General features: G+C 42.2%; 2 protein-coding genes and 2 pseudogenes across 4 annotated transcripts in view; all 4 read right to left on the minus strand.

The window, feature by feature from the left end:
• The window catches only part of Dpp10 (Dipeptidyl peptidase 10), a 166,174-nt gene that overhangs the window by 36,858 nt on the left and 106,445 nt on the right, over positions 1 to 22,871 (minus strand). The window lies entirely within an intron of this gene.
• On the minus strand, positions 1,082 to 2,603 carry LOC149500722 (microvitellogenin pseudogene; annotated as a pseudogene).
• Positions 6,396 to 22,871, minus strand: part of LOC149500723 (microvitellogenin-like) — a 29,490-nt gene continuing 13,014 nt past the window's right edge. The window contains exons 1-2 of one of the 2 annotated variants that reach the window (XM_089736023.1): positions 9,701 to 9,828; positions 6,396 to 7,458 (exon numbers count right to left, since the gene is read on the minus strand). In XM_089736023.1, the coding sequence (XP_089592149.1) occupies positions 6,649 to 7,449 (801 nt within the window). In that variant the 5' untranslated portion in view covers positions 7,450 to 7,458; positions 9,701 to 9,828 and the 3' untranslated portion in view covers positions 6,396 to 6,648. Of the gene's footprint in view, positions 7,459 to 9,700; positions 9,829 to 22,871 lie in introns of those variants that run through there. The other variant, XM_089736022.1, reaches the window with a different exon arrangement.
• On the minus strand, positions 11,502 to 22,461 carry LOC149500724 (microvitellogenin pseudogene; annotated as a pseudogene).

Genomic DNA, 22,871 nt, shown 5'->3' on the forward strand with positions numbered 1-22,871 from the left:
ATCCACTAACGGTGCTTCTAGGTACTTCAAGCACCGGTCACCGTTCTTGTCGAACGTTTCTCGCTGGATCTTCTCAGTGGGTCGCGTTTCCTATCCGGTGGTAGATTCTGCGAAGCACGACTCTTGCTAGGGTTCGTGTTAGCATCGTCGTCAGGTTTGAGCCCCGTGAGCTCACCTACTAGTTACGGTTACGCTGGAATAGCCTCTCTAGGTTACCAGATTAGGTGTGAAAAAAAAAAATATATAATTGAAAATAATTTGAATTGAAACATACAGATTAGAAAAATGTTGGAGGCGTGTATATTCATAGATGAATCTAGAAATTAGTTTGATTTCTAAACAACATTGTTTTTTGTTAAATCTGAACTTTATTTGACCTACTTCACTGATAAAAGGTGATTTCACGTTTTGAAGCCGTGGCCAGCTATCGATTTGTATTATGTAATTGCCGCAATCGCGACTTTGCTAGCGTAGAAATTAAAACAATTGATATTTTTTTTATATTTCAAAGCTAACAATAATGATCAGCCTTAACCCAAAAGTATAGAACAGTTAAAAATGGTGCTGTTATAAATAGATAAAATCTATACTAATATTGTAAAGCTGAAGAGTTTGTTTGTTTGTTTGAACGCGCTAATCTCAGGAACTACTGGTCCGATTTGAAAAAAATATTTCAGTATCAGATAGCTCATTTATTGAGGATGGCTATAAATTATATAACATCACGTTAAGACCAATGCACGCGAAGCGCCAATAAAGAATGTTTCAAAATGGGGTTTTTTTTTTCTCCTTTTAGGAGCTTCCGCTGCGTGTGCTGCGGAAACGGTTAAAGTTTCGCTAAAATAATGTATGAAAAATGGTTCCCCTTTAAAAGATTTAAAAAAAAGTCCGTGACAGCATAATATGTGTATATTAAGGTTGGCTCACTATAACTTTTTATGTTAAACAAATTTGTTCTAAAATAAAGCATTATTTGTGAAGTAGTTTTTATAAAGATGATATTAATCTTTATCCAAATAAATACGTTATTCATTACAACATTGAAATACCCAAATCACTTCAAGATAGGCTTTGACAATTATAGAATTTTCTGGATTTCTCCAGGATCCCATCATCAGATCTTGATGATTACAGGACCATTCTGGAAGTCTACAATTTCGAACAAAAAAAAGAAAAAAAGAATTATCAGAATCGGTTCAAGCATTCTCGAGAAATCGGTGAACATACATAGACTATGGTCGAATTGATAACTTCCTCTTTTGAAGTCGGTTAAAAAGCGTGATTTTGGTACCTTAAATAGCCCCTTAACATTCTATTATTCAAAAATATTTTCATTTTCTACGTAAATGAAGAGGCAGGTGAAATTTAGCGTTATGCCAAAGTAACTATTCCACGCGGACGAAGTCGAGAGCAAAAGCTTGTAATGTTATAAATAGTCAGTATTTATATAGTTTGAAAGCAGGAATTGTATGGAATGTATTTGAGTAGATATATAAGCAGGGTTTGCCTTTTTTCTCTCGGGATGTAGGTATGTATGTCGCACCACCATCGGCCTATAAGATAAAACGTCCTACGTATTCGCATTGAATGAATGAATGAATGAATGAATGAATGATTTATTTTATTTCAAACAACAACAACAAGTCCACATGTGTACATAGTATCATTGAAAGATACTTAAAATTACCAAAACCAATCAAATAAAAAAGATACATTTGTCAAAAATAATTATCAGTTGAATACATTTAATATATTCCATTCAACTGATATCATGATACTTACTTCGAACCAACCATTATTATTATTATTTAGTCCGCAAGTCATTGGTCGATGTGACAACGCCAAAGTTCAAATCCTGGAAACGGATACCATTTTTCGAAAGAATAAAGAAAGTGACGCTTTTTTTCAAAAAACTTATTGCTCAGTACCTCAAACGGACGAATACAGATAGAAAGGTTGAAAAAGGTAAAGTCATCAAATAACAAGATTTTTATTAGGTTAATATTTACTGTCATTCGGTAGCTGCGTTTGGTTCACAATTGTCATTTGTTTAATTGACCGCAGAGACTGACCAGCCGAAGATCTCGGGTTGGCCTTCAACTTCGCCAGCACTCGAGTACACTCGTCGGTCACCATCGCTATCGACTGCCCTGTCGAGCTTCAGACCCTGGTTGCATTGACGATTGTAGATGTAGAACAAGGTATTGTCCTCGTGGCTAGCCGGCTTTAGGTACCACTGGTGTCTGAATGTGTCAGCAGAGTCGGTGCCATAAACGCTGTGGTCACCTTCACCATCGGTTTTTTCCACAACCTTCAAGTGTTGATGACGGAAAATATGGACGATCTTGAAGTAGACCCTGTTATTATCCCACAAAGGAACAAACTTCCAGCTGACGTTCTCACTCGTCTTGTCGTTAGCATCGCCATAAGCTGTTCTATCTTTTTCCGCGTCCAGGGCGTATCCGAGTTTGATGGCAAGATTGTCCCTTTTAGAGATAATCTTGACAACTAAATTGAAAGCTGCTGATCTATCGACAAACTCGGTATGCATATCTGCTTCGCGACAGGAACAAGTTGGATGATAGTATGTATATAGCCGTGGAGATTCAAAACACTTTATTAACAGTTATAAAGAAAACATACAAAATTTCATAAGCCACATGAAAGCTTAATGTCTTCAAAGTGACATGAAGACACAAGTATGTGGCAGTGATATAAATACCGAAAGTTTAATTGGAAAAGATATATTATAATATTTATTAGCAGCAGATTTTAAAATAGATGGATCGTCTATACTAATATTATAAAGAGGAAAGATTTGTTTGTTTGTTTGTATTGAATAAGCTCCGAAACTACTGAACCGATTTGAAAAAATCTTTCACTGTTTGGACGCTATACTATTCTTGGGTGAAATGACTTGGGTGACTTGGCTATAATCTTTTTTTTTTAAAATTAGGGATCCTTACTAAAACTCCAATAATGTAACCCAAGGTGTAAAAATATTCTTTACATCGCGTGCCCTGCGAAAACTATTGATGATAGAATAAAATAATGTACTACGACTTTGTAGAACACGTTATTATTTACAAAAAGTGTCGCGACAGCATATGTCTAACTATTATAGTTATGCCGCAATAATGTTCTTTTATTTTTAAAAATAAAAAAACGTCAAATATCGTTGAAATTTTTGTTAAAGATCCGAGCGGAGCCGGAGCGGAGCCGAAGCGGGCCGCTTGTTTCAAATAAATCTAGAAGGAAATTTTTATTTTAAAACCTCAAACCGGCCTTAGAAGTGAACAATTTACTTGTTGGGCGCATTGTAAATTAGGGAGCCAACCTGAGACTTTATCTTAATGATCGCTCCGTGTAAAGGCACCATTGCTTATGAAGATTTTTGGACAATCCATATAAGAATTTCATTTGTATTACGTACTGTCGCATGTCGCTGACCATTAAAATAAAACTAATTGACATTTAGAAAGGCGCATCGGAAGCCGCTTTGTACGCACATTTATATAATAGTTTGGTTGTTATCTTTTAGATTTCAGTCGGACTTTAGAACATTCGAGCACAAAGGCGCTCTCTCAAAACAATTCATAATTGAACTCTCAAGCTATCAGAAATTTGCATCATCCGAATTCAGGTCACTGAAATGTTATCATATTCGAAGACCAAACTTTAAACATGTATAACATGTTGAATGTTGATGAATGAAATCTTAATCACGACTATATTATTTAAATCAGTATTTGTTAATGAGGCAAAGTACTGTGAGCAACGCATCTATGATTGTCTATGCGAACTAATCAGTCGCGAGTCCGTAGTTACGCTGTCAAATTTCGTATGTGTTCATCTAAAAATAAATAGTTTTTACCGGCTAAACTGCTTCTAACTATGCACGTCCTAACAGTATTTCGTAATCACAAAAACTTTAAAATAAGGGAGTCCATATAGAGTCCCTTCTTTATTTCGCCGTAAAGTCGTGTTTTATATAATTAACACCACAGTTGGAACAATATAAATTTTATTGTTGTAGCGGCATAAAGAATTCTAAGTAATTACATTATCTTAGTTATTTAACACATTATAAATTATTTTTACGTTTTAAATATTTGGCGGTAAAAAGGTACCGTGTCACAGACTATATTCTTTTTCCCACATCTCGTGCGTTCCGGCTTACGCATCATAAAAATGTGCGTTCATAAACGCCACAAAAATATTGGAAACATTGGAATTAATTAAAAATGAAATTTACATAATATCAAACCGTAAAAGTAGCTTTAATTATGTTTACCATTCACGAAAAACGAAGAAAATACTATTAAGGCATGTTGTTTTGGTTTATAATAACAGGTAACAAAATATTGTTATTTATACTGTATGTTACCAACGCCGTTTATTCCGCCACACCAACTCTATTTTACACATTGATTTTCTGTGATACTCTTTAATATTAATTTGCTGTTGATTCGTCCTAAGTTAATCATAATAATTAATTACATTTACAAATCAACAGAAATTTAGGTTTTACTTTTTAAAATAAACAGCTTCAAATTTCATGAATTTGACAACAAGTGTGGGCGAACGATTGTGTGAAGTCGGTGAATTGATTGCTCATTTTACTGCGGATTTTTGAGGAGAGCACATTAAAATTGTAACTACACTTGAGACCTTAGAACTTATATCTCAAGGTGGGCGGCGCATTTACGCTGTAGATGTCTGTAAGTAACCACTTAACACCAGGTGGGCTGTGAGCTCATCTTTATCATTGCTCGGTTATCCGTCGTATCTTCTTTGTCTGCTTCAAAAACTTTTTTAATTTCAGTCTGTGATTATTTTGTCACGCAGCTGCTTAGAACTTTTGCCTTCGTAGTTTAAAAGAAACGAACCAGAGTTAATAATTTTAAAATTGTCATCGCTTCTCCAACATATGTTTAATCCGGTTCACAAATTCTAGATTCATGTATTTTAATATCATTGTCATGAAATTGACTGAGAAATTATTACTAACTGTAATACTTATTATTTACGATTATCCGAACCTTGCAGTCCCTATAAGCTAGGTAATTATTCGAAATCTTATTTTTTCTTAGAACCATGGTCACAATAATACCCCCTCTGTTTGCATCGTTTCATTTACGCCATTAAAGCTGCCAGACTCCACGCAACCGTCCCCTTTGGGAGTAAAATGGCCTATTACACTGCAATGCGACTCTAGGTTATGCCAATAAGAACAATGTTTTACTACAGTGGACTTTCATTACAATATAAACAACTACGTGCCTCGTGTGTCACCGCTGTTTACTTGGTAAGAATTATTATTAATGTACCCTCAATAGTCTCTTGGGTGTTAAATATTTTAATGTAATATCTCTGGCTTACGTCATTACAGTAGGATAAATATTGTTACGCCGGTAAGAGTAACGCCATCTATCGCCGAATAGTCGAACGAATATAGAAGGATCTAGTAGCACGTAGAACGCTACTAGTACAAGGCCATCTATTGTCAGATAGCGGAAACCCAATACTAGAAATGTGTGGAATATTCTCGATAATTCTAGGGGTGTGGTATTGGCTACAAAAGCGTTGCAAAAATGGCAAACAGTCAGTCAGTGACTGGAACTACTCGAAGCGCAACGAACGCAGCGAACGAATCACCGTGAAGAAGTGAATTGAGAATTTTAAGGTGTTCTGTGAGTATTCTAAGTGATAAATACTGATTCAAGTTGTACTTTGGTGGATTATTTATTTATCCCGAACCCCAGCACATAACAATATTTTTCGATTTTTAAATATAATCTTGAGATTTTGAAAGTGAATCTGGCAACTTGTGTGTCATTTGAAGTTAGACAGGATCAAGAAAATTATATCAATTTTTATTTATTTGGTAATAAATAATTGTTTTATTACATTTTTTTCTATGTTTTAGTCGTAGTAACTCAATTCAAATCAATTCAGTGCGCTAATATTCGATCGACGTCAATATTAACATCATGAATTCAATTATCATTGAAATTATCTCCATCGGCTATATACCAGATAACTGAAGCACATAACATGGTATTATTCAACTTAAAATAACCTAAAATTATTGACTGATTTAATAGTGACGATAGGATCGATTATCAAACAACTTGTAAAATAAGGAATTTTCAAAGATCTTCATTTTTATTTATTACTAGCGACCCGCCCTCGCTTCGCTTCGGAAACATTAAAACACACATGAAACCAAAAAAAATAAAAAAATAAAAAATAAATAAAAAAGTAGCCTATGTTCATCAGGGACAATGTCGGATTCTAATGGAAAAAGAATTTTTCAAATCGGTCCAGTAGTTTCGGAGCCTATTCGAAACAAACAAACAAACAAATCTTTCCTCTTTATAATATTAGTATAGATATTTATTATGTTCAATAGTGTGCTTTTATTATAAAATTTACATAGGACGCAAATCAATCACGTTGTTTTATTGCTGACGTCTATGAGCGATGGTAACCACTCATATTCAGGTGGGCCGTATGCTCGTCTGCGTACAAGGGAAAAAAAGTAAGTTAAAAAAAAAAAGATGACATATTAGTTATGGGTTTTTATTAGTGCCGGGAATCGTCATGGGAAATTGCATGTTTATACTTGAGTAAGTACAATTAGGTTTAGTTGAGGATCGAGATAGACCAGGCGTAGAGCTCGGGTTGACCTTCGACGCTGCTGGAGCTTGAGTACGCGCGTCTGTCTCCGTCGCTGTCAACACTTCTGCCAAGTTTCAAGGCCTGATCGTACTGACGGTTGTAGATGTAGAACAAGACCTGGTTGTCGAGCTCAACGGGCTTCAGGTACCACTGGTGTCTGTGCGTGTCAGCGCGATCGTCTCCGTAAACGCCATGGTCATTGTCAACGTCAATACGTGTGCCTAATTTCAAATATTGGTTCCGATGGACACTGAAGATCTTGAAGTAGACTCTATTGTCATCCCACAAGGGAATTAACTTCCAGCCGACGTTGTCGCTTGTTTTGTCATTAGCATCACCGTATGCGACTCTGTCATTATCGGAATCTAAAGCATCGCCCAGTTTGATGGCAAGATTGTCCCTTTTATTGATGATCTTAACACTGTTCTCGGAAAATATCTGTCTAAATATAACAGGGAAGTACTCTTTCACTATCTCTTGGCTCTCATCCATGTAATCCCACAGCTTGTAGGCGAGGTCACAGATATTCCTTTTATTTTCTCTTATCAGCCTGTTGACGATGATTGTTATGTATCTTCCACTCGAACGTCTTTTGAGCTGCACCGTCATTGAAGCAGCAGCTTCATAGTTTCTGGTGATGATGGCGTTCGTAACTATATCTTCATAACCGCTGGGTGCATGAATCGGGTATCTGTCGTCCCCGTCGATCGAAGGCGTAGCGCTAGCAGCTACCAAGCAAAGCGCGAGAACCGCCAAGGTCTTCATATTGATTTCCTGTAATATTTCGATGATATTATGTAAAAATAAAATGCAACTTACAAAATATAGAGAAGTAAAATTGAGTACGATTTTCATGGATGCTTTCGAGAGATGTTGGCTTAAGGAGGCGATTAAGTGCTCTAGAAGCATTCGTAACGACATGCAGTGTACCGATTTCGAGTGATGGAATCACACTTATCGGAAAAACTACGTCTCGAAATGGCCTTTCATGAGAAACTTCCACATGAGGAAACTAAATCAAAGCGTCAGTACGTGGGTCTTGACCGTCCACAGATGTTTGTTAGAGCACGTTACCCACCAAAAGACTCCCCGTGCACTCTCTCATCCGACGTCCGATCTCCGCCCGGGGTCAAAACACAGGCAAAGTGGCAAAGTAGTGAGGTCAATACTACAAACAGACCGATGGTTCATCGAGGCGATTGTCAACGACCAATGACGCCGGTTTCCACGAGATAGCGGCTACTGAGGCCGCCCGGGCGGTGCCACTTGAAGGAGACTGTCTCCTTACAGGGACTGAGGTTGGGTGAAAGCCATTCTACGGCTCCCAGCTCGGTGGCTCGGTGCGGAAAGGGATGAGCTTTCCCTTTATCATTCCGCCTCCTTTTCCTGCGAGATAGTGGACTCGCAGAAGTCGAACATCGCCTACGAGGTCTCGTCGTAATTCAACATCGTAGCCACGGCGATCGGTAATCAAATAATCTAATGTGAAACGTACTATGGATGTTAGATGGGACACTTAGGCGTACTTGGGAACATTGCTGCTGCTCATGAATCAGCGCCTAAAGCTCGGATGATATAGAACTCAACCAAGACATTCTTGGAGCAAGATGACGCACTCCACATATTTGTTGCACATAGTGGAAGCTGCGTCTATTTAATAATTTGTACCAACAAAGTGATTACCAAATCAGAACTAGAAATATTTTGCCCTAAGATAGTTGACGGCATTCACCTTATCGGGTCTATTATTAGCTCACCTGACCCACTATAACTGCGACCCTTGAGGGAGCCCTATAACCAGCAAGCCTTGAGGGAGCCCTATAACCAGCAGAGGGCATCCGTGATCATGATTTAGAAGGCCAAATTTTCATCCACAAAAATTTAGCGCTTTCAATACTAGAAATTTAGATAAGTTCGTCATCACGCAAATTTTGTTCATCAGACGGTTGTCTGGAAAAGATCGGTCTTAGCGATAAGACCATTGCACTTTCGAATTTGTTTTTCATCTGAAACATCTATAGTCGCACATAAAACTTATTGGTGACGTGGCGACCCATACCGTGGTGACGCGTCACCTCACTATATGATAGCATATATATTTAGTAATGGGCACTTTGTGACGACGCGTCGCCATGCGCAAGTGACTGTTTTTTAATATTACTAATATTTTATTTTTCATAATGCCATATGAATTTCCTATCGTAAACTATCCTTTTATGCATCTATACTCGTACAAAATAATATTAATGTGTCATTTTATCGGCTAGCCTTCACCCGATGGCTCATTTTATTTTATATTGAAACTAGCTGACCCGGCAAACGTTGTTTTGCCATATATAAGATTTCTAGGGAATTTCTAGTGTAGAAAAAAAAACTAACTTATTGTAAGTGTGTAAGGATGTGGTAGATAAGTGAAAGAGGCATGTAGCGCTGTGAACGATGAAGGAATATAAAAATAACAATACCTCATTCAACCACATAATGTCTCATTATAACAAAAAAAAAAGTCCATAAAATAAAAAATAAATCTTAGGGGTGGACAACCCTTATCACGGGTATGAAAAATAGATAGTAGCCGATTCTCAGGCTTACTGAATATGCATAAAAAAAATCATGAGAATCGGTCAAGCGGTTTCGGAGGAGTATGGGAACGAACATTGTGACACGAGAATTTTATATATTAGATACAATAAAGCATAATGCTCTAATTAGTGAATATTCCGGAGCACACTATAGGTAAAACGTACACGCTCATATAAAAATAAGCGACTCAACGACTATCTTAATGGTAGGCACCGGCTTGGCTCTGCTGATGTCCATGGGCGACGGTAACCACTCAGGTGGGCTTGTATGCTCGTTTGCCCACAAGGACAATACAAAAAAATAAACTGCATCTAAATTTTATTATCATCGCCAAATCTAAGATTAGCTAATAATAAAACACAATGTTCTGCGAATCATTTTTTGTACCGAAGAACTGTAATATTCAACAACAAAGAAAGATAATGCTACTCACCTAGTCGTCTCACACCAAGGTCTGTAATGAATACACATAACACACTCATCTTATATACTATTCGAGTGATAAACAAACATAATACCGCACAAAATCTCCCTCTTATCACCGAAGTGGGTCAAATGTCGTTCATTTTATAATTTTAACTTTATACATTTTTAAGTGCAAAAAAATGTTTTCTTGTATCTTTTTCTTGTGCGTACAAAGTAAAAAAAAGATGTGTGGTGTCGTGGGACATCGGATAGGAACGAAGTTCCTTATTATAAAAATATTAATTTTAAGTTCAATTCGAAGTATAAAGGTAATAAAACTGTAGGTTTCGCCACAACCTTCGGTTACGACTGGGCTCTGAGGAGCGCCCTGCACGGCCTAAGCGTTGTGTGTACGCGGATGACACGTTGGTCGTGGCCCGGGGGAAGGACTACCAAGAGCCTGCTCGTCTTGCCTGCGCAGGGGTGGCATTCGTCGTCGGTAAGATCCGAAGGCTGGGCCTTGACGTGGCCCTCGAGAAATCCCAGGCCCTGCTGTTTCACAGGGCTCGGAGAGAGCCGCCACCCGGGGCCCACCTGGTGATTGGAGGCGTCCGCGTCGAGGTCGGGGTGACTGGGTTACGGTACCTCGGTCTCGAATTGGACGGTCGTTGGAACTTCCGCGCTCATTTCGAGAAGTTGGGCTAGTTTTATCCAAATATATTATGTTAAAGTAAAATATACTATCGCTTGTAACGTGGTGGATACTTATACGTGTGTGTTGATATGGTCTGGTACAATAACTGAGCTGTATACGAACTAATCTAAGACAATGCGTAAGTAAAATAACTCCCACGATGAATAAATAATTTCATATCATAAAATCGTATCTAGAAGCAATTATAATAGGTTACTGTAGTAACCCCTACTGTCAGCTAGGAAGTACCAACCCTATTTATAACGCAAATCCGTCATGCGTTCTATAATATATCGGAGAGTGAACACAACGGTCAAAAGTACAATTAACTAAAACCCTTAGAAAAAAAATTATTGCTTAGATCAATGGACGAGCTCACGGCTCGCCTGTTTTTAGCGGTTACCGGAGACCATAGGCATAACAACGTAAATGCCGCCACCCACCTTGATCATGGGTTCTAAGGTCTCAGCTGTTATAGCAAAACGGCTGCCCCACCCTTCAAACCAAAACGCTTAACTGCTTCACGGCAGAAAAAGGCAGTGATGGTACCTACCCATGCGGACTCACAATACAGTCTACCACCAGTAATTATTCAAATTAGAATTAGAATTTTTCTTACACGATGTTTATTCCTTCACCGTGGAAGTCATTCGTCAACATTTTTTAAGTATTTATTACATTAGAAAAATTGGTACCTGCCTGCGAGATTCTAACACCGGCACAGTTGTATCGCTTGATTCGAATACACAGGGCGTCTTATCGTTATCTTATTAGGTTCTGGTTGATAACTAAATTCCTATGCTTCTTTACTATTCTCAAATTAAATTAGTTGCAATATCCAAGACAAACAAGCTGTCCGACGAGTTACTTACACCCTCTTAATCAGTCTTTCCATCAGAATGCCTCTGTGTTCTGGTTATGGCTATGGCTTCTGGCCGTGTGTTTAGTAATGTTCTTTCATTACCTACATTACTAAATACATACACACATTATTACATACATTACTTTACTTACATAGTATATTCCATCAGATACATACATTACTAGATACCTCCAAGAATCAAATAATAAACTGACTTAATTGAAAACCTGGTTTCTTTCAGCTAGTTTGTTTGTGAATGGAAGAAACAATACGTTTTCATGTTCTATTGTTTATTTAAATATTACATTATATAATTTATAAAGAATATTTAAATTGAAAAAATTGTTGTTCGGTAGTTGTGATGAGTAATTTCAAAATTTTTGTTAGTTTAGTTGAGGATTGAGATAGACCAGCCGAAGAGCTCGGGTTGACCTTCGACGCTGCTGGAGCTTGAGTACGCGCGTCTGTCTCCGTCACTGTCGACACTCCTGCCAAGTTTCAAGGCCTGATCGTACTGACGGTTGTAGATGTAGAACAGGACCTGGTTGTCGAGCTTAGCGGGCTTCAGGTACCACTGGTGTCTGTGCGTGTCAGCGCGATCGTCTCCGTAAACGCTATGGTCGTTTTCATCATCCGTACCCGTTCCTAGTTTCAAGTATTGGTGCCTACGAACACTGTAGATCTTGAAGTAAACCCTGTTGTTCTCCCAGAGAGGAATCAGCTTCCAGCTGACGTTCTCGCTGCTCTTGTCATTGGCATCACCGTATGCGATTCTGTCGTTTTCTGAGTCTACCGCAGCACCGAGTTTGATGGCCAGATTGTCTCTCTTGTTGATGATCTTGACGTTGCTCTCGGATAGCACCTGTCTAAACTGAACCGGGAAGTAGTGTTTGACGATTTCCTTACCCTCCCTGATCCACAGTTTGTAGGCGAACTCTAAAACATTCCTATTGCCGTCTCTGATGAGATTGTCGACGGTATCCTCGATGATGTTTCCATTCGATTGTTTCTCGAGCAGCAGAATTAGAGAAACAGCCGTGTCGTAATCGGCAGTGGTGATAGCATTGACGAGCCTCGTTTCCGCTCTGGTCGGAGCGGACAGAATGTTAATATCCAAATCAATAAGACCGGCGTTGACCGCCAGCACGCAAGCCGAGAAAAACACCAAAAACTTCACCTTGATTCCCTGCAATGCAATATACGGAAATATGTAATATGTCTGTTGGTCTACAAGTTTAAAGAGCTATGGTGAGAGCTATGCTTGGTTTCTCTGAAGGATCGAATCCAGAGCGAGGTGATCAGATAGAGAAACAAAGTTATCGACATAGCACAGTGGTTTAGTAAGCTGAAGTGGCAATGGGCTGGCTATATGAGCCGGACAACCGATAATCGTTGGAGTAAAGTTCTTGAGTGGCGACCGCGAATTGGCAAACGTAGTTCAGGATGCCCTCAGGCTCGGTGGAGAGTCGATCTGTGCAGGGTGGCCGGTAGGAGCTGGATGAGAGAAGCCCAGAATTTTTTTTTTTTTTTTTTTTTTATTGCCTTTGTAGGCAGACGGGCATACGGCCCACCTGATGGTGAGTGGTTACCGTCGCCCATGGACTTCAGCAATGCCAGGGGCAGAGCCAAGCCGCTGCCTACAAATGCCTGCCTATCATGCTCAGTGGCGAGCAATTGGAGAGGCCTATGTCCAGCAGTGGACTGCTATATGCTGATGATGATGATGATGATGATGTAAAAAAGAATCAATTGAATCGGAACGATGCTAGTTCTTATTTGTAATTATTGAACGGTCTAATAGTATAAATATTGCTTACCTAGGCAGCTGACACCGAGGTATGTTTGACGAATATTGTTCACAGACATCGCCTTATATACTATTCGAATGTTTCTTCAGAACATAAAAAACTTAGTTTATCACCCACGTAGGTCAAACGTTGCTGATAACTAATAAGAAAAATATTGCTTAGATATAAACAAGTTTTCTATACTAATATTATAAAGAGGAAAGATTTGTTTGTTTGTGTGTATTGAATAGGCTCCGAAACTAATGAACCGATTTTAAAATTCTTTCACTGTTTGGAAGCTACACTATTCCTGAGTGATATAGGCTATAATCGTTTTTGAAAAAAACTAAGGATCCTTACTAAAACTCCAATAATGTAACCCAAGATGTAAAAAAAATACCTAAAATATTATTTACATCGTGTGCCCTGCGAAAATTATTGATGAGAGAATAAAATAATGTACTACGATTTTGTAGAACACATTATTATTTACAAAAAGTGTCGCGACAGCATATGTCTAACTATTATAGTTATGCCGCAATAAGTGTTCTTTTATTAAAAAAATAAAACAACGTCAAATATCGTTGAAATTTTTCTTAAGGCCCCGAGCAGAGCCGGAGCGGGCTGCTAGTCTTATACATATAATTTTTGTAGCATTTCCAGACACGTTACTGACAGTTGAATAGTCTGTTTGTTGAATTTCCCGTGTGCACTCATATCAGAGAAAGTTGGCTATGTCTATGTCTTTGACAGCGATTTTTTAATGCGTTTTAAAGTTATTATGTAGTTTGAGAAAATTTAATAAATAAAACGTATTAATGCATTAGAATTGTATGTAGATGTAAATAAAACTACGTTCACATACTGAAACGACTTCAGCTGTGTCCGTGACCACGAAAAGTGTTACATTTGAAACATCGGAAATAAAAATTACTGACAATAAAAAACATGACTTACACTGTAACGCTGTAAAGATACAAATTGAGTATTGGAAAACACAACACAATCATTCTCGCTCACGACTCGGTCGTGCGCGGACGTGCTTTCCGATCCGTGGCCCGCTTGCGAGCTGCGTCTCTGAACTCACAGTTGTGCTCGACAGTGTAGTGACCGTGAATACATCGTGCGTACAATTCAGTAGTGCGGACGTGCCGATCCGTTGGTCGCTTGCGATCTGCGTATCGAGGTCCATTTTTGTGCGCTAAAGTTTTGTAACCGCGAACCCACCCTTACCAACTGCCTTTTTCAAGGCAAAACCAATCGCTACGTTCAGCTTCCTGTGGCACTCACAGGCTAGCGATTTCCTAACCCTTCCCAAAAACAACAGTCTTTTTCAAGACTAGACCCCCGCTCGCGATTCTGCCTGCTGTAGCACTATACAGCCCGAGCGGGTTCCTTTCCTTTTCCCCGCCGATTGCCGTTTTCACGGCATAGGCATTCCCCCCCCCTGCTCCTTGCTGTCCTGCAGCACAGGGGGGTTACAAATCCTATCCGGGGCCTCGCCTTTCGGCGAGTTCAACAAAAGTCCCGGGGCCGCCCCCCCCGGGCAAGAAGACCGAAGCATGGAAGACAATAGTGAAAGTGTTAGTGACAGTGATTTTGTCGGGTTCCTCCGGGAAAGGTACCCGACAATTAGGGCCGAGTATCTTAGGTATAGGGCCTCTCGTGGCAATCCCTCCCCCCCCGCGTCCGTCGCCGCGTTTCTCAACCGTGCCTCGGAGGCACGCCGCGCGCCCCCCGCCGCCGCGTTAAGTTCGAGCGCACGTTCCGACGATGCGGCTCACATAGCGCCTAACGCTACCCCCACCCCCGCGCCCGCGTCGTTTACGTCATCGCGCGCTTCGTCCGTCGCGACCTCGATCGTTTCGAGTCCAGGCTCCGATACCGAATCGGAGATGGATTTCGAATCCGCGTCAAGCCCTCAGCCTGGAACCTCGGATGGGTTCCAAACCGTAACGCGCGGTAAAAAGCGTTCTCGCGCCGTGGAGTCCCGGAGCTCCACGACGAAGCAGACTAAATCCGCGACCGCCTCCCGCCCGCAGGTAGTCGTAACACCGGAGTCGGACTCCGCTCGCCGCGTAACTCCACCGCCGCGTCCCAAGCCCGCGCCCGCTCCTAAAGTAGCTGCCCCGCCCCCGCTGATACTTCAAGAGAAGACAGCGTGGAATCGCGTGTCCCAGGCCCTTCAGGCCAACAAAATTAATTACACCCATGCGCGTAACGTCGCGCATGGGATTCAGATAAAGGTCGCAACGCCGGGCGACCATAGGGCCCTCTCTTCATACCTCCGAAAGGAGAACATAGGTTTTCACACCTATGCTCTTCAGGAGGACCGCGAGCTCCGCGTAGTGATACGCGGAGTCCCCAAGGAGTTAGACATTGACTACATAAAGGAGGATCTGACCGCTCAGTCACTCCCTATAGTTAGTGTGCATCGGATGCACAGTGGGCGGGGCAAGCAGCCCTATAATATGATTCTCGTCGCGTTGGAGCCAACCCCGGAGGCAAAAAAGAAAATCTCATGCCTCTCGACAGTTTGCGGCCTATCCGGGGTCTCCATCGAAGCCCCCCATAAACGTGGCACTCCCGGGCAGTGCTACAGATGCCAGCTTTACGGCCACTCGGCTCGTAATTGCCACGCGCGCCCCCGCTGCGTAAAGTGCCTCGGCGATCACGCCACATTAGATTGTTCGCGAGTTAGGGAAACCGCGACCGAACCTCCAAGCTGTGTCCTATGCCTTAAGCAAGGGCACCCCGCGAACTACCGTGGATGTCCTAGGGCTCCGCGCAAGCGTTCAACCCTCCCAGCTCCGCGAACCGTCGGCCCAAAGACTTCGGCACCCTCAGTGCCGAAACCTGCCTTCGTGCCGGCTGCAGTTCCCACGGTTTCAGCGTGGAAAAAGCCGCTGCCGTATACGAAGGCGGGAACGCAAACCGCATCCCCGCCCCCGCTCGCGACACGCCCCGCGCCCCAGCCCCTGCTCGCACCTCGCCCCGCGCCCGCGTTCCGCCCCCCGCAACCCTCTGCCGTCAACGACTTCGCGCTCGTGCGCGACTTCGTCACCGCTGTTAACTTCGACCGTCTGCGATCGTTCGCAGACGCGATACGTAGGTCGGTAACCCCCGAACAGAGACTCGCCGCCGCGTTCGATCACATGGACGTATACGAGTCCGTGTCCCGCACTTTATAAAAATCTTTACCGGTAATCAATGGCGCAAAAAGGTAGAGAAAAACCGTATTCCCTTACGTTAGCATTCTACAATGCTAACGGACTCGCGCGGCAACGCGATCAAATTTTCGAATTCCTCCGCGATAATCTTGTAGATATTCTACTAGTGCAGGAAACCTGTCTGAAGCCCTCGCGTCGCGACCCGAAAGTCGCGAACTACGTCATGGTTAGGAATGACAGACTCACCGCCTCCAAAGGCGGGACTGCCATTTACTATAGACGGGCCCTGCACGTTGTCCCTCTCGATACTCCCTCGCTCTTACATATCGAGGCGTCAGTGTGCCGTATCTCGCTGACGGGACACCAGCCGATCGTCATCGCATCCGCTTATCTCCCCCCGGACAAGCCCCTTCTGAGCAGTGACATCGAGTCACTGTTCGGCATGGGAGACTCTGTCATCCTGGCAGGCGATCTAAATTGCCACCACACTAGGTGGAACTGCCATCGTACAAACGTCAACGGTAGGCGTCTCGACGCGTTTATAGACGACCTCACCTTTGAAATAGTCGGTCCCCCAACTCCAACATGTTATCCGTATAACATCGCGCTCCGTCCGAGCACTATAGACCTGGCATTGCTTAGGAACGTAACTCTGCGCTTGCGTTCCATCGAAGCAATGTCAGAGCTCGACTCAGACCACCGACCTGTCGTTATGCAGCTCGGTCGCCCCCACAACCCAGTCACTGTTACGAGGACCATGGTGGATTGGAATAAGCTGGGCACGTGCCTAGCCGACACCGCTCCGCCAATCCTCCCTTACGGCCCGGATTCGAATCTATCCCCCGAGGACACCGTCGAATCCATAAACATCATTACCGATCACATATCTTCCGCGATTATTAGATCTTCTAAAGAAGTCGATGTGGAGGACAGCTTCCACCGCATCAGACTGTCCCCCGATCTTAGGAATCTCTTAAGAGTTAGGAACGCGGCAATCCGGGCCTACGATCGTCTTCCCACGCATTCAAACCGGATTCGGATGCGTCGTCTACAACGCGAAGTCCACTCCCGCTTAAGCGACGCGCGTAACGATAATTGGCATAGTTATTTAGAACAACTCGCGCCCTCCCACCAAGCATACTGGCGACTAGCTAGGACTCTCAAATCCGAAACTACCGCTACTATGCCTCCCCTCGTACGCCCTTCAGGCCAACCACCGGCATTCGATGACGATGACAAGGCTGAGCTGCTGGCCGATGCACTGCAAGAGCAGTGCACCACCAGCACTCAACACGCGGACCCCGAACACACCGAGTTAGTCGACAGGGAGGTCGAGCGCAGAGCTTCCCTGCCGCCCTCGGACGCGTTACCCCCCATTACCACTGACGAAGTTAGAGACGCGATCCACAACCTACAACCTAGGAAGGCACCCGGCTCCGACGGCATCCACAACCGCGCGCTAAAATTTTTGCCAGTCCAACTGATAGCAATGTTGGCTACAATTTTAAATGCCGCTATGACGCACTGCATCTTTCCCGCGGTGTGGAAAGAAGCGGACGTTATCGGTATACATAAGCCGGGCAAACCGACAAACGAAACTTCTAGTTACCGTCCGATTAGTCTCCTCTCGACGATAGGAAAAATTTACGAACGGCTCCTTAGGAAACGCCTCTGGGATTTTGTTACCGCGAACAAAATTCTCATTGACGAACAGTTCGGATTCCGCTCAAAACACTCGTGCGTACAACAAGTGCACCGCCTCACGGAGCACATTCTGATAGGACTAAATAGGCGTAAACAAATCCCGACCGGCGCCCTCTTCTTCGACATCGCGAAGGCGTTCGACAAAGTCTGGCACAACGGTTTAATTTATAAACTGTACAACATGGGAGTGCCAGACAGACTCGTGCTCATCATACGAGACTTCTTGTCGAACCGTTCGTTTCGATATCGAGTAGAGGGAACTCGTTCTCGTCCCCGTCAACTGACCGCCGGAGTCCCGCAAGGCTCCGCGCTCTCCCCGTTATTATTTAGTTTGTATATCAATGATATACCCCGGTCTCCGGAGACCCATCTAGCGCTCTTCGCCGATGACACGGCTATCTACTACTCGTGTAGGAAGATGTCGCTGCTTCATCGGCGACTCCAGATCGCAGTAGCCACCCTGGGACAGTGGTTCCGGAAGTGGCGAATAGACATCAACCCCACGAAAAGCGCAGCGGTGCTCTTCAAAAGGGGTCGCCCTCCGAACATCACTTCGAGCATCCCACTCCGTAGTAGGCGCGCAAACACCTCCGCCGTTAGTCCCATCACTCTCTTTGGCCAGCCCATTCCGTGGGTCTCGAAGGTCAAATATCTAGGCGTCACCCTCGACAGAGGGATGACATTCCGTCCCCATATAAAAACGGTACGCGACCGCGCCGCGTTTATTCTAGGACGACTCTATCCAATGCTTTGTAGTCGAAGCAAACTGTCCCTCCGTAATAAGGTAACTCTCTACAAAACTTGTATACGCCCCGTCATGACGTATGCAAGCGTAGTGTTCGCTCACGCAGCCCGCACCAACTTGAAATCCCTTCAGGTTATTCAATCACGATTCTGCAGGATAGCCGTCGGAGCGCCTTGGTTCCTTAGGAATGTGGATCTCCACGACGACCTGGAGCTCGACTCCCTTAGTAAGTATCTACAGTCGGCATCGCTGCGCCATTTTGAGAAGGCGGCACGACATGAGAACCCTCTCATCGTAGCCGCTGGAAATTACATACCCGACCCAGTAGACCGAATGGTAAACCGTCGACGTCGCCCAAAGCACGTCATTACGGATCCTCCTGATCCATTAACGGTGCTTTTAGGCACCACAAGCACCGGTCACCGTCCTCGTCGAACCCGTCGCTTGCGACGAAGGGTTCGACGAGTGAACTAACCCATAGACACAGCCCACTGAGTTTCTCGCCGGATCTTCTCAGTGGGTCGCGTTTCCGATCCGGTGGTAGATTCTGCGAAGCACTGCTCTTGCTAGGGTCAGTGTTAGCAACTCTCCGGTTGAGCCCCGCGAGCTCACCTACTAACGTTAGGGCGAAGCTGAAATAGCCTCTCAAGGCTATCAGCATAGGTAGGAAAAAAAAAAAAAAAAAAAAAAAAACAACACAAGATTGCGTTACTAAAATTTTAAGGATATCACGGTGGATGTATTGTTTGAATTCGAAATCCTTAATTCATCCATCTGGAAATCGTCCCTGAAGATAGCTTTGGACCATTTAATTTCAGTAAGCTGCTGAATATTGAAAAAGAAAATACCATGAAAAAGATGATTATTCCCAGTCGGTGGTAGGACCTCTTGTGAGTCCGCGCGGGTAGGTACCACCGCCCTGCCTATTTCTACCGTGAAGCAGTAATGCGTTTGGGTTTGAAGGGTAAGGCAGCCGTTGTAACTATACTTGAGATCTTAGAACTTATATCTCAAGGTGGGCGGCGCATTTACATTGTAGATGTCTATGGGCTCCAGTAACCACTTAACACCAGGTGGGCTGCGAGCTCGTCCACCCATCGAAGCAATAAAAATAATAATAAAAAAACAGCAAATCAAATTGTTAAAAATTTTAGTGTCAGACACGCGTATCGGAAATAATAATTATGTGCATTTCACTAAAGCATTGCCAAGAATTTGACGAAGTTGTTATTTTGAATAATCTAAAAACAATACATTTTTTTTAAAAACTAGTTTTACCACGTTCTGAAAACTTTACTTACTACTTAAAAAACATATTCCCGAAAGTGATTCCGCGAGTTAAAATTCTATATTAAATGAATAGACACTATTTGGGCTTATCTGGATGTTTTGTTTAGACTTTTTTTTTTTTAGTTTTCTCAATTAATTAATGTAACTTTCCGCTATGATCATTAAATTACCGTTCAAATTTTTTATTTATCATACAACTTAATCACTATGCCAGATAACGTAAACGGATACTTTAAATAATATATTGTAACATGTGTTTTTTTAGGGAGCGTCTTAATGTTGTCGCTCAATGACGAAACTTTGTATTAATTACTAGCTGACCCGGCAGACTTCGTAGTGCCTCAATCGATAAATAAAAGACTTAAACTTTTGTATAAAGTAAACTTAAAACAAACAAAAGGAATCCGCCCGACGGAGGGCACATCAAAAGGAAAACAAAATTGTTATTTTTATTTAATTCCAAGAATTTTCATATTTATCTACCTTTCAAACCTTCTCGGGACTTCCACAAATAATTCGAGACCAAAATTCAAATCGGTCCAGCCGTTCTCGAGTTTTAGCGAGACTAACGCAATTCATTTTTATATATATATACTATTACTGGTGGTAGGACCTCTTGAGAGTCCGCGCGGGTGGGTACCACCACCCTGCCTATTCCTGCCGTGAAGCAGTAATGCGTTTCGGTTTGAAGGGTGGGGCAGCCGTTGTAACTAAACTTGAGACCTTAGAACTTATATCTCAAGGTGGGTGCCGCATTTACGTTGTGGATGTCTATGGGCTCCAGTAACCACTTAACATCAGGTGGGCTGTGAGCTCGTCCACCCATCTAAGCAATAAAAAATATAAAAAGAACTCTTGTGAGTCCGCACGGGTAGGTACCACTACCCTGCCTATTTCTGCCGAGAAGCAGTAATGCGTTTCGGTTTGAAGGATGAGGCAGCTGTTTTAACTATACTGAGAGCTTAGAACTCATATCTCGAGGTGAGTGGTGGCATTTACGTTGTAGATATCTAAGGGCTCCAGTAAACACTTAACACCAGGTGGGCTGAGAGCTCTTCCATCTATCTATGCTTTAAAAATACAGTTATAGATCTCGGGAAAAAACAATCAAGTAATGGTAGGAAGCTATCTCAGATAGTTTTGACTCAGCAGATCATTTCATCGGATAAGTAAGTCGCTAGGTGAACTTCGAATAGTCAACCAACCGAGACGAATTGTTATTGTTACGCTGACGGTCTCTAATCCGTCATCGTGTGAGGCTTTTTTTTTTCAGGGCCGGGGGCCTAACCTACTACGAGGTCCCCGCGCCTAGGGGCGCGCGGGGTATGTGAGACTCAACGATCTGCAGGTGTTGAGAGCAGACCGCGGGCCCAAGGAATTTTAGGGCCCACCCATAAAGGTACACACTAAAAAGAAGACACAGTACAGAGTAATAGGAAAATTATGTACAAAGGCACTGCTTATTTCTTTAAGAGATCTCTTCCAGCAGACCTGCGAGAGGATTATGAGAATAATAATTAAAAGTGATGAGTGTGCGTAGAACAGCTAAAATAACAAATACAACATGAGAATTATAGTAATGCACATACACATAGCAAATATTGTTAATTACTACTACTTATTTGAATACAAAATATTATAAGTATCCTTTTATTACACAGCATATAAATAACTTTTTTTCTGAACATCAACACGGGTTTAGAAAAGGCCACTCTGTTGAAACTAATTTAGTCTCATTTACGTCTTACCTCTGCCGAGAAATTGATAGAGGTCTGGAAGTAGATACAATTTATATGGACTTTTCTAGTGCCTTCGATAAGGTCTGTCATTCTCGTTTAATAAATAAATTACGAGGCTTTGGGATTGGTGGGTCGTTGTTGGAATGGTTTCGTTCGTATCTTGCAAAAAGACTCCAGTTTGTAGTGGTGAATGGTCATAAATCACAGGACTACATAGCCATTTCAGGCGTACCACAAGGCTCCCATCTCGGTCCTGTATTGTTTTCGGCTTTTATTAATGATATAACTTCAGAAATACGCGACAGTCAATTTTGTCTTTTTGCTGACGATTTAAAAATACACAGAACAGTTACTTTACCAACAGACTCAGAACTTATACAATGTGATCTAGATAGAATAAATGTATGGTGTAATTTAAATGGAATGACATTAAATACAAAAAAGTCCTATTACATAAAATTCTCTAAAAAACTAATCCCTATGACATCCTGTTATGTACTGAATGGTGACATTCTGCAGCAAGTCAATGAAATTCGAGATTTGGGTGTGATGATGGATAACAAATTAACATTCAAAGCACATATTGATACAATTGTTATTAAAGCTGCCAGAATGCTGGGATTCCTAAAAAGAAATACTAAGGGATTTATGTCCTCAAACACTAAAATAATATTATATAACTCGCTGGTTCGCAGTCAACTTGAGTTCGCATCAGTAGTTTGGGGTCCCCATTACGCTACTTACTCGCAGCGTATTGAGAGCGTACAGCGTGCATTCACTAGGCACTTGGCATTCCATTCTTCTAGCATATCTTACCGTACCACATATGATCTACGTCTTAAACATTTTAATATGATATCGCTCGGCAACCGTCGTAGAATAATTAATATCATGTTCCTAAAAAAACTAATTTCTGGAAGCATAGATTGTACCCACTTACTTCAGAAAATCAACTTTAGCGTTCCATACCACTGCCCACGGCATCCTATTACTGAAATTTTCCATATTCCCGCAAGTAGAACAAACCTCCTTAGATATTCCCCTTTATCAAAGATTTGCAGTGAATTTAACCAAATATGTGCATTAATTGACGGCATTGACATTTTTAACGACACGTGTCCTGGTCTCAAAAATAAACTAGTATCCAAGCTCCTTTGCTTATAATTGATGAGAGAATGTCATTCTGATTACATTGCGCAGTCTGTTCT

The sequence above is a fragment of the Bombyx mandarina genome, chromosome 20 (genome assembly GCF_030267445.1).
Source record: "Bombyx mandarina strain Sakado chromosome 20, ASM3026744v2".
Lineage (NCBI taxonomy): Eukaryota > Metazoa > Arthropoda > Insecta > Lepidoptera > Bombycidae > Bombyx > Bombyx mandarina.